Here is a 13,117-nt window from a genome sequence, read left to right as displayed (position 1 = left end):
GTGTTTTATAAAGACAAGACGGGGAGTCTGAGTCAGATGAGACATGCCACTGTCATCTCAGGGAGAAGAAGGAGCTGTGGCAAGGCTGATAATAAGGGCAGAAGGATCATGTCTTTAATCACCTCTTGGGTACTGAGTAAGCCTGAACTGCTGGATCATGACGGGGAGCAAGTAACCTTGTAAGCAGCGAAACACCCGGAGCTGCTGTCTGTCTCAGCTGAAGCCCTTTTGCACAGAACATTAACAGCATCCTGTGCTGAGCTGGAAAAAACCCAACCTCTAAATCCCCGACACCAGCATCCAAAACAGCTGTTCATTCCTCCTCTGACGCAAAAGAAGCCTTGCGAGACACCAGCATCAATAAGCATGCCTGTTTCTTGCAAAGCAGGAGGAGGTCGGCTGTGTGCCTGGTGGACAAACACCTCCTGGACCCACACCAAGGAGATCCAGGCAGGAGGAAGAACTTCACCCCCTGCCTGTTCTAGCGGGCAGATCGCTGGGGTCGAAGAGGCTTTTCAGTGCACGTCGGAAGTTCCAGGGTAGAAAAATGACATTTTCCCCTCAATATCCATGAAATGAGTTTTTTTCCAAGAAAACAAGGAATACAAAACCCCTGCTGGCACCCTGAGCACAGAAGTAATGCAGAGCTCGCACTGCTCTTGCTCAAATCCTCAATGACCCGTTTGCTGCCAAAACTTGGACATAGCACTCCAAGTCCCAACCTCTTTGATCTGTCAAAGCCAACAAAAACACTTGCTCTCCTCTTGGGCTATGCTAGTTGTCCTCTTCTGAGACTGCTCTCAGCCCTGACCACCCCCTTGCTGTAACTTTCAGAGGTCCTTTCTCTCTGCCGTCTCCACAGGACCCTCACCCACTGGACAATCTTCTCACATGAACAGCTTGAAGCCCAAGAGGAAAAAAAAAATAAAAAAATAGCTACATATGAAAAGGGAGTGCAGGAAACCTGACCTCTGCACCCCTCCAGCTTGAATAGCACGACTGTTTTTGTAGGCTTCGTGGGAAAGGAATTTTAAGGAGATCTGAGGAACAGCGAGTTTTGCAAGCAGCTCCCTCCAAATGTCAAGAGAACTTCAAGAGAAAGTGCAAACGTGTTTGAAATTCAGCAAGCAGGCAATAAGAAGGTGTGTGAGCCAACTGGAGGTAGAAGAAGGTCCTTAAAAGCCAACAAAAGAGCTGCAGCTCAAGGATGGATTGTAAAGGACCATGAAAGCAAAGACAAGGAGTGTTTGCTTCACGTGAACCAGGAGAACGTGCCAGCACACAACGCAGAGATGGTGAGACTGTTGACCCTCCAGAATACAACAGTTGTCACGCTCCCCGACGGCATCACTGATGGATGCCAGAAGAGTGTCACAACAACAGATGAGAGGCCAGAATGAGACTTAGCTGTGTGAACAGACAGGAATGGCTGCGTGTCTTAGCAATGTTACAGAAAAAGGATCTGCGGATCTGCCCAGACCTGAGTCTCTCTCTCAGTACCCCTCTTGCTGTTGAAAAGCTGAGTCTAACCCATTTCTAACCAAGTCACTGTGTTCAAGATGAAGTTTAGGTTCAGGCAGATCCAGTAACCTATCACTTTATAAAGTTGAGAATACATTCAAGGACAATCAAATGAATTAAGCAAGCCATGAAAGTGCTGCCAAGCAGCTCCTTGACTATCAGGTTCAACAGAATAAGCAAAAGCAGTGTTGAAATAGTCTCAGTTAAAAATTTCCTGCTTCACATCCCTCTCGTTTTCAAACACACATAAAACAATTGCCTTTTATTGCTGAAAGGAGTGCATAAGAGAAGGACATTTCCATTGCAGAACCTCATATCAAAGAGGGATGAAAGCTCTAGTAAAAAGTCTGTAATGTACCTCCAACACCAAGCCCACAGCCACCACGTCCCAGACCCCGGCTTCTTCGTTTCCTCTCCTCAGCTGGTGAGAAACGTTCAATACCCACCGCGTTTCCCTGCTCTTCAGCTGTGGTGGAAGTAATCCATAAACATCTCCTACTAGTCTTCTGAGGCTACTGCAATATTTGCATTAAATGTTTAGAGATCTTGGGATGATGGATGTAAATAATATTTATCCTGTACTAAAGGCGTTTTCTGCCAAGACATATATCAATAATTTACAGAATTACAATTAGCCTGCAAGTAAGTACTTTGAAGATCAGTAAAATAAGCACTTAACAATATAATGAAGCTGACAACACTAAATTTACTATGCATCAGTTAGTCTTTTTAATCTCTGTTACAGCCATTTATTATTAAAGAAATATGAAGCTACAGTGACACAGATGTGAAACGAAGTCACCCACTGAAGACACTAAAACCCAAGGTTACGTTACCACAGATGGCACTAGCAAGGTCAGAACTAAAATGTGAAACGACTGTTCATTTAGAAATAGGCATGTGTGCATCAAAATATCAATTTATTGCTTTTCCTTATTATCTGTGTAATGTTTAAAGGGGGATTCTGTTTTACTCATCGTGGACCACTGCATAGATGAGGACCTGCACAGCACGATTCACTTGCAGCCACACACAAACGCCACAGCTGAATCTGTCGGCTGCAGACATCCTCCAGACTGAACTCTGAGACCAGCCTGAGGTGTTCATGGGGCTGTACTGAATTATTAATACCTGTCTGGTATCACATGACACGTCAAAGTCAGAGGCACCTTTTGGATATTCTCCTACCACGCTGCAGAAGAAACAACACTTGAAACCAGAGAGGGGGTTATCCACCACGCTCCCGTAACTCTTAGCAGAGCGATCCAGCTGCATCTGAAACAGCTCTCTGCTATCTCATGGGAAAGCTGATAGGACAAGGCTTCTTCCCCCTGAAAGAAGATAGTGGCTACCCACTTGCAAATCCCTCAACGAGTTGTTTTAAAGAGTGGTCAAAAGCTTTAAAGAAGCAGTTACGTTACGTCTAGATGTAGGGAAAATCCTTGGAAGAAGGAAGAAAATTCCTATCAAAGTACTGTTGAGTGCTGTCAAGTGAATAGCGGCTTTACTCTTCTCTAGGCTGAACGCACTGCACTGCTCAATTTATTTCACAGGGGCACAGCAAAGTTTAATTAGCTCCTTTTGAGATACTTTTAGGATTTCTGGATGGAAAGAGTTAGGAGTGCCCACAGCATTCACACAGTTGGGTCGACGTGATGAAGTGGCGAGCAGGAATACTAATTCTGAGCAACGTGTGACCATGTGAATACTTGAAGACAAGGCTCATTTCTGAGCTGGAACGAGCAATTGGAGCAAAGTGCCACAAAAGAGCTCCACACTGAACATGGGAGAAAACCCAACTGTTTTTCCAGAAGAATGCTCGGCTTGATACTATTGTGTTTAAACTCTGCAAAGTTAGGTCACAGAAAATAAAACGGGATAAGAAAGAGTAACCAAAAAAACCCAAACCAACCCCAAACCAAAACAAGTTTCCTTTCTGTAGGTAAAGGCAAAATAAAAGGTGAAAAAATATACGAAAACTATCTAATGACTATGAGATTACACAACTCCTAACCAAATGAGCAGACTCAAACAAGAAGTCACATCCCTGACAACTCGCTGTCAGAACATGAACTCTGTGGCTGAACGAACAACAAGAAAGCCTGCATCCCAAACATTTTGACTGCAACACCAAAGATGCATATCAGAAACCTGTTCTTCAAGGTTTTAACATTTCATTTGTTATAGCACTTTCTTTTTTGGACAAATACTTGCAATTGAAATTGTACAGCTTTGCTATGAGAAAGTTATAAGATTTATCAATGCAGTCTGAATATGGTAAGGTAATGATCAACTTGTTGCAAACATTTCAAGAAAATTCACTTGATTCAGTGACAAAAACAACTTAGTCTTTTGTAATCGGATCTAAGCACAGCCACAGCACACTCATTTTATTTGTCAATTCTTATACCTGAGGGATGGTGATATACCTGCAAAACTACAGTTCCACTGAGCAATGAATTAAATTTTTCATGCGTTGTTGGCCAGCATACCTGAACTTTACTCACTAATCCATTTCCCATAAGATGCCCACAGACATGCCAAGCCTCTAATGCAGTTTAAAAAAATCTGTTTTAAAGCTGCCAGAGAAGTTTTCATCGCTTGCCACAAAAGTTCATGCTGGCCTCAGTTCCACAACAGACAGAGAAACCTGATACACAGCGGAGAACCCAGGAGCCCTGAACAATGAACTCTGCATCACTGAGCAATAAGACAGGTACAGCTTTCGGTACACTTATTGCTAGTGCTGAAGCTTAAAAGGCTCATACCGATCTCACCACCATTGCTGCTATCAGGAAAAGAAGTATTATGAGGTCGTTTAGGGTTTAAAATTATATTGCCAGTCTAAAGGACTTATACATATCTCATTTTAATAAAGGCAGCATCAAATCCACAGGTGAACTTTGAAAGTCTCTCCCCGCCCCAGTCTAACCATGCACAGAGCACCAAGGCTGCAAAAAAATAACCATCACTTCATACATAATGTAGTCAATACAGAAAAAACCTACAATTCCTATAGAAACTAATCGTAAAACATCCCCGCAGGGGTTTCCAGGAAGTGTGACCCACAAAGGATGCTATTGGGGCGATGCACTATACATGTTTTACAGGCTACTTTATCATTTATTCAAGGCTTTTCCCCTCTGATTAATGGGGTCACTCTACAGCTACAGAGACTAAAGCACACATGTGCCTACACAGATGTGGCAAGGTAAGATGGGAGCGTCCAATATACGAACAGTCCCCTAACAAACAGGTAACTGAGGGTCATCTTGCTTTTCTCCAAGGCAAGTGTGCACAAATGCGTTAAAACTGGCTTGGGCATGTTTGCACATCCTGCCATCCCATCTGACTTCAGAACTGACAAAAATGAAATGACAAATGTCCACGGATTTTGCAAGAGGTAAGAAGAATCTCAGCTCTATGGACTCCCATTGCTCTGAATATGCAGATGCATGAAAACGTCGTAAAAAACCTTCCCATCTCTAAGCTGCTGATACAGACCCTTTTTAGACAGCCATTTCCACTCTAAATAAATCATATTGATTGTACTTTTTTCTGTTTCTCTACTCCTCTCACTCTTAAAACTCTGTATTTTGATTACTACGGATGACCACTACGTACTTGCAAAGTGTTAGTATTCATTATGCAGGGTCTCTCAGAAGGAAACTTTGCTTACATTCCTAAGTCCAGTTTGTTTCAGCCTCTACACCCTGCTCTAGTAAAACTTACATAAAAACACACTTACTTCATCTCTGTAAAGAGGACTTGTATAATACATGATATCCATCGCGCTGCTGTTCAGCATATCCCTTAAACCTCGCACTTTATCTGGAGTAATGGAGTCCACAGTGTCTGGGGGGAAAAAAAAAAAAGACGACTTGAGTTACATGCAGGAGAATGATAAAATCCAAACAAGGCATGTGCAGAGAACACGGCATGAAACTTTTGGGGACAATTTTGCAGACCACAGCTACTGGAACAGCAAAAGAACCAAGTAATGTACCTCCATCGAGGGTAAGTTTTGATCTCCATTCAACCGGAAGAAACTCAACATGCGTTGCAAGATTGGAAAAATACTTTTCTTCTATTTTTCTTGCAGTATCTCGCATCCTATAAAAAAAGAAAACAAGAACATGTTCCTGTAAAGACTACTGTTGGTGCTCTTATCAAATAAAACCAATGCATCCAGCAACAACACATTTCTTGCATTACTACTTTTCAAGTATGCAATGCATGCTTACTAACACAGGTAACTACCTCACCTCATGCTTTTGTTATAAAGTACTTAAATTCTCATATAATGAAAAATTTTGTGCATTACATGCTCAAAAGAGTTTAAAAAAAACTTTAAATGTATTACACTATGGGCTTAACATCAACCACTTAAATTCAATTGAAAGATATCTGTTAACTCTAGTGGGTTTGGGGTAGAATGTGACTCAAAATTAAGAATTTTACCACTGCCTTGAAATCTCGAATCCACTTAAATCAACGATTTAGACCAGTATATAAGGAAGATAATTCAGTGTTTTTAAACACAAAGAAAACTATTAAAAATATTGCTTGAAAAGTCAGAACTTTATTTTAATTTCACATATCAAATTGGAAGGCTTGAGAGCTCTCAGAGTGAGAAATAGGATCATTTATTAGCATTTTAACTTGCAGTAGCAGATGGACAGGCTAACTGTCCTTTTAAAAGACTTTTCCTTTTTAAAGCATATCTGAACATGAACATTGATGCACCTCTCTGAAGGGATGTGAGAAACTTTGAAGTACCTCAGAAACAAAGTATACCTGACCCTCTGTTGTTTGGGGCAGAAGGGGAATAACGGTACGTTATATTCTTTTAAAAATGCTACTTTACTAGAGTTGTGTGAAAGACCGATCAGCAAAAAGTGAAAACCACCGTGAAATTATACAAGTTAGTAAAATATCCATACATTCTATCAAAAACACTCAGCAACCAAACTGAGAAAGTGTTATATTTTCCTTTCTTTCCTTTACATGAATCTTGGCTCCCAACGGCATTAGTATTTTTGAAGATGAGCATGACAAACTAAACCTGACCGAGGGGCAGCAGTGCCGGGTTTCCAGCAGCTGGTTCCCAGTTCCAAGCATCAGAGGGTTTTTTATTTCTGAGGCAAAGCCCAGAGTTTCAACATGGTCGTTTTTTTTTTTTCCTATTTTCAAAGCAAACCCGTTTTAATGATTGCTACAACCAAAGGCATGATGACATTAAATCTCCCATCTGTAATTCTACCAGTCCAAATACGGTTTAGTAAGTTTAACCCCTTCGCTGAGACACTTCCCTTGAATATATTAATGCTCCTCCGTTCTCCTTCAATAGAAATGAGACAGTTTAGCCTAAATCACTACCAACACCTGAGACAGTAATCGCTTAAGCTGCTCCATCTGATGAGCACTTTCTGCACCAACACAGCACCAGCACTATACAGAGATCCTATACAGACAACTCTGCCAAGCTCCTGTCTTGAGTTTCGGCCCCCTTTAAAACAAAGTCAGCAGTACACAGCAGGTAGCTGCAAGATGAAGTCAGGAGCTGCCCAAATCTCCTCCACGAGGTTGCCACCGGAGGTGACAATACAGATAAAAAGGAAGAAGCATTGACAAAATTTGTTCTTAATCTCCCAGCGTAGCTGTCGCCCCATTCGGACGCAGCTCGCTAGCGGGATTTAGAGCTGAAGGCAGATGTGTCTGGTGGAACAAACACAGAGATGAATTTCAGCCATCACCAGCAGCTCCTGAGGGCTGCAGAGAGATGTCACGGTGGCTTTGGGCAAAATGCCTTCTATGTTTTTACTTCAGCCTTATCAGCCGTACAGCGAGAGAACCACACTTCACTGAGGGAGGAGTATGAAAGCCAATGCCTTGCAAAAACATTTTCTACAAAGAAAATGAATTCTTCTTCATCATGTTTTTCCCAGGAAAAGGAAAAGCCCAAGCCCATTATGCTACTAAAAAAGCAGATCAATGATGTACCAAATTTTTGAAGCAGGCAGTCAAAACACTTTTCCATGACTGACACCTACTTTCTGATGAAGGAAAGGGGAGAAAGAAGGGAGGGGGAAAGAAGGGAGGGGGAAAGAAGGGAGGGGGAAAGAAGGGAGGGGGAAAGAAGGGAGGGGGAAAGAAGGGAGGGGGAAAGAAGGGAGGGGGAAAGAAGGGAGGGGAAAGAAGGGAGGGGGAAAGAAGGGAGGGGGAAAGAAGGGAGGGGAAAGAAGGGAGGGGGAAAGAAGGGAGGGGGAAAGGGAAGCATCCTTTACACCCTTTCTTCCAAAGCAGTTACTGATGGCCTGACCAAACAGCCAAGAAATGCAACTGATCAGCATCTCTATTTTTAAAGCCTGGTTTGATTGCACTCCTAATCCCCCAGCCTCTAGTTCAACGAGATGACAAAGGTTTAAATAGAGCAGAATGTCCTTCCCATGATAAGGAAAAAAAAAACCCCAAAATTCAGCAAGAGGATCTGCTTAAATCGGGGTTGATTTAAGGCCCGAACTGACCCAGCCTTACAAAGCACAAAACAACCCTCCCCACCACCACCCCACACAACACACCTCTAAGGACACTTATTTGAGAGCCCAGCTTCAGCCGCACGGAATTTCCAGATTATCAAGAAGATAAAAATTCAGTAAATACATTAACATTCCTGGAGTCCCTGAGTAACCAAAACAAAAGAGAAACCCACCTGTCTGAACAAAATCAGATGTTACTAGCACAAGGAAATGTAGAGACCTAAAATCTAAATGAATATTCTTTGGAAATGCTAACAATTCTTTGGTATTGCCGAGTCAGCTTAACTTTCTCTGCATGAAGGAGGATGGTGGCCAGCTAAGTTGAATTCAGAAACAGTAAGTTTAGCAGGAAACCAGCCAAGCAGCAATCTAAAGCTGCTAGGCTTAAAAGCAGTAAAAGCACAGAAACATTGTATGAATAAAGCACAGAGTTCTGTACAGCAGCAATTACTTTAAGTGAAGGAACCGGTAAATAACTTGGTCCTAATAGTGCAGGAAAACACATCCAAACTATTTACACATCAGTAGCAGCTGTAAACATTATGAAGAAGTAGCTATTAGAGGCTATTGACATCCCCATCTTCAAATATGACAGCTACAGGGCTTCTTCCTGTTCGAAAGGGTCCAGGTCTTACTAAAGCTACTCACAGGCAAACCGACACAGAGCGTTCTTTTTAACTAAGTCTCCTTTCTAAAGCTAGATACCTGAGTTTGCAAAAACCAGTGCAGCCTAGCAAGTCTGCCAAAGCTTTTGGGAAAAACTTCAAGTTTCCCCTCCTAAAAGCTGTGCCAGCTTTGTGTCCTTATCCAAAATCTTGTGAAATGCAAAACCTAATTTTACTCGGATCTGGAGGGTTCCCCCCATGTCAGCTGAGGTTGTCCAGTCATGGTCCAGCCTCCAGCAGAGTAGTCCCAAACTTCTACTAGAACGGATTATGGACCAACATTCAAACGCACTCGGGTACATTAGAAAACCAAACCCCAACTCTGTGTGCATCTTCCTTATGCCTGGTAAAATACATTCTGGTAGAAGTGCACAAAAACTCTGTTTCAACAAATTTTTGTGAACCGCCACCTCACTGATGTCAAATCAATTACGCAGCAATCGCATTTCTCAGTGTTTCAAGTGTGCTCCTTCGCTACGATACACTGCATTGCATGCTAACCTTGTGAAGCTGGTTAATACTACAAACTACTGACTGGAGTTTTGCAGATTACAAACCACGTAGTTATGAAAACATTTACTTTTTTTGCCTCCCGCTAAACTTTCTGAGGCAATCCAGTTCAATGTTACTAGCCAAATACTGTCAGAGGTACAATTATTCTCTCTTTCGTTATTTTACAGCAGCAATGTCACACCGATCTCCTGATCACAAGAATCATGGAGGCATTAGAACACACCAGCAGAACAATTCCCAGTGCAACACATCTCATTTACAGCGAATGGCACTACACAACTTCTCCCACTGATGTTGATCAATAGTTTGATATTCTAAAGAAAATTGTGGTGTAATTGCCAAGCAATGTGGCTATGCTCACATGCAAAACCCCAGCATGTATACCTGCTATACACGTGCTTATCTGTTCTGCTATAAAGGTGTGTTTTCCTTCTTCTTCTTCTGTTTTTTTTTAAATAAATATTTTGAGCTCTTTTATTAGATGGCAAGTCCCTTTACTCATTTGCTATATTAACACCAACTGAAGTAATAAATCCTCATCTGAACAGGCAGAGAATTCTTCTCCTTTCCAATACAAATGGATGTTGAAATATTGACCCCAGAGCAACAATTACTTAAATCTATACATTGAAACACACGGTAACAACTAAAATTTATGATCTTTCTAAGAAAAAAAAACCACTCAGGTGCAGATGCAACACATACCTTAGAAAGCATTTTGACATATTGCTGTTTTCCATGCAAGAAATAATGGCCTGAAAATAGACACTTTGAGACTCACCATAAATAAAACGTGCTTGGCTGCCTTTCTCTGATTAAAATAATAAATAATAAACCTGTATTTTCACAGGCATACATCCTTGCTTAAGCAAGTATATTCCAGAGATATATTAACATATTTACGACCATTGCTGTGTTATGCTACTGATTTTACTCTCGGGGAGCATTCACAAATACTACATTAAAAACTGGAGAGCTACAAACAAGTCAGCTTCAGCTAGTTCACCAATTTTATAAAATGACCTTGATAGCTGGTAACAGAGCAAAATGCCTGCAGGCTTGAAGATGTTACTCATTTTATTCCCGAGTCATCTTTGCAGACTCTCTTCAATCAGATGATCCACAGCCAAGAAAAAGGGAATGGTTTTTAATTTAAAAAGCATTACACCAACTTCTTACTCTGAACTCTTGATTTAAGAGATAGGGCAATGGGATGTCCCTACAAAAAACCCTAAACTCTCGCTACTGCCTGCAAAACCGTGTGGATCCATTCCTGGATTTTGGTCACACAACTGGCAAATTATGCTCTAAAGCATTCCCCAACTGCTTTCACCACTCTGGAGTTCCCTCAAACAGAGGGCAGCACTCACTGCCTCTTTGAGGAAATGATACCATGAGTTATTGAGGACACTCAGGGCTGGCTTGAGCTAAATTTGGTAAGTCAAAGTGAGAGTAGAAGGCATGAGTAATAAAAATTGAGATCTGCCCAAGCCAGAGGAAATGAAAGGGATGGTGTTTTCAAAGGCTTAGCTGCATCGCAGAAATGCCAACTCAAGTCTTACTCAAGGTGGATTTCAAAGAGCAACTGCAAGAGACAAGTCATCTTCTGCCACTGTTCTTCAGGGATTCATCTGCTCTCAGACCAGACACATTAAGACTGCTCCTCTAGGATATATGCAGACTCATTTTATTTTGGAAGAAAGACGGAAATTCTAGCATGCAAACAAAGTAAGCACGATCGTGATTCACACTTCATCCTTTTCAAGAATAACCGGACTCTGCATGATCAAAAGAACTCAAGCTGCTCGGTTAGTTGACTATGGGATCCCCAAGACAAGCCTGTGGAGATCCAGGTGCTCCAAGTGCGAGTGCCTCCCTCCCCAGCGCTGCTTTCCAAACGTCGGGCAAGCTTGCCCTTCAGGGAGATGCTGGCTCTGGCATAAAGCAAATTAGGCATTCCCTGTCCTTGTCATCCCCTGCCTTCTCGCCACTCACTCTTCCAGACAGGGTTCCAGTTTTTTGGACCAACTGCAGTCATCCAGTTTACAACGGGACCATACAGACAGTTGTGCTGGTGTGGGCAGGGAAAGGGCAGCAGTGGGCAGGAATGAGGGCTGGGGGGAGGACGGGAACAAGAACAGATCTGGAGGTACCTGTAAGTCCTAAACAGGCTATTACAGCTTCCGTCCAACATGCAGTCATGTGTTAGATAATTAATAAATGCACATAAAACAAGCTCTTACGAGAGTATTTAATGCCCTAACTATCACCTTTTACCTCTTGGGCTGAACTTCTCATTTAGCTTGCAAGACAAGCTCAAGTTGAAACCTGTAAGACAATTTTTACCATTTGGATACTTAATTTCAGAAGAACATGCAATTATTACCAGCACCAAAGAACGGAAAACAAGCACATCATAGGTATTTAATGCAATGCAAGCATTTAAATGGAAAATAAGCAAAACTACCAAATATCTGAAAAGCTAAAAATTGTAGGAAAAATTTTACAGGAAATCTTGATTTAAGATTCCAGCAGCGCATATTTAATGCACTGAAAGGCCTCTGAGAGGTTCTGCACTCTGTAAGGGCTTGCATACCACTGGAAATTTACCAAAATAGCTATTCTGAAGTAATTATTATAATGATAATCCACAATTAAAATGCTTTCTAATGGGACTTACAATAAAAATGTAATTGGTGATTATGGAACGCCAGGATGACGTTGCTTGTGCAGACAGCAATTTTTGTGCTACGAGTAGCAGCACAGGCAAATATAATTTTTGAATCAAAATGGGAGATTCAGACAGAGGCAGAGAGATATCAGCTTTAGGGTAAGAGCAGCCAAGAAGCGTCACAACATTACAGCTATTATGGAAATACACAGAACAGTTACTTCATTCAATTTTCAAGCACAGGAGCTGATGAAATTTAGAGGGTCAGCCTAAAGGTCTGACCTTTACCTAAGTCAGGTAAAACAACAGGATTTTGTTAAAGAAGGTTGGAAACATGGATCGTAACATTCCTAAATTCTATTTAATGTGTAAGGACACCCCTCCCCCTTCAATCTATAAGCACAAGTTCAACAAAATCAGAGATTAGGTTTCAGTGAAAAAATATTCCAAGTAACAATATGAAAGTATGTACAGTAAAATAAAAGGATATCCCAAAATGATTTTTTTAAAAGTTAATATTGTACCTTATCAGAAACCTAGTAATGCCAGAATACTGCACCTAATGGCAAATAAAACCCCCTCCAATTAAGTACATTATGCCATAATGTCTTAGTTTATATTACACAGAAATACAGAATATACTGTCTTCTTCCCTAAATAATCATCCCTATGCTACCGAAGTGGCTCACAGCACATTATTCTGTTCACGTTAGGTCAGCTGAATCACTGTTCCAGCCTGGAGGAGGTACAGTCTCTTCCCAGACGAGTTCTGCAGTTAATATCTGCACTGACAGGAGCAGCTTGTTGTACCAGCTGCCGTACTACATTTAGATAATAAATGTGTTTAACTACACTGTGAAGAAACAAAATCATGTCACATCTACCAAAGACCTGTTCATTCAAGCATCAATAAAATGCATCTTTTCCATTTACCTACTTACGGGACACCCTGCGACCATAGCGTCTAACCACATTAACGATTAGATTGAACTCCATTCCTTAATGAAATTAGCGCATATAATTTTAAATTACCCTGGAAGAAGAGTTCTGTTTTCATCTCTGTAACCAACAGGATCTGCCTAATGATGCAGATGCATCACGTGAGCTGCACCAATTTCTTCTCGAGGTGGTAACCCGAGGACAGAGCATATCAAATGAGCTCTGGTAGGGTCTCTCACCAGCCTGGGTTACAGACAGAGTATTCCATG

General features: G+C 41.5%; 1 protein-coding gene across 2 annotated transcripts in view; it reads right to left on the bottom strand.

Moving 5' to 3' along the window:
- DDHD1 (DDHD domain containing 1) overlaps positions 1–13,117 on the bottom strand; it is a 68,823-nt gene that overhangs the window by 19,886 nt on the left and 35,820 nt on the right. For both annotated transcript variants that reach the window (XM_050897418.1, XM_050897417.1), the window contains 2 exons: positions 5,528–5,634; positions 5,270–5,376 (listed from right to left, as the gene is read on the bottom strand). In XM_050897418.1, coding sequence (XP_050753375.1) covers positions 5,270–5,376; positions 5,528–5,634 — 214 coding nt within the window. The remainder of the gene's footprint in view (positions 1–5,269; positions 5,377–5,527; positions 5,635–13,117) is intronic.

Source organism: Gymnogyps californianus, chromosome 5 (genome assembly GCF_018139145.2).
Source record: "Gymnogyps californianus isolate 813 chromosome 5, ASM1813914v2, whole genome shotgun sequence".
In the NCBI taxonomy this organism is placed as follows: domain Eukaryota; kingdom Metazoa; phylum Chordata; class Aves; order Accipitriformes; family Cathartidae; genus Gymnogyps; species Gymnogyps californianus.
The sequence above is the reverse complement of the archived record's forward strand: the minus strand, read 5'-3'. Positions and strand labels throughout refer to the sequence as shown.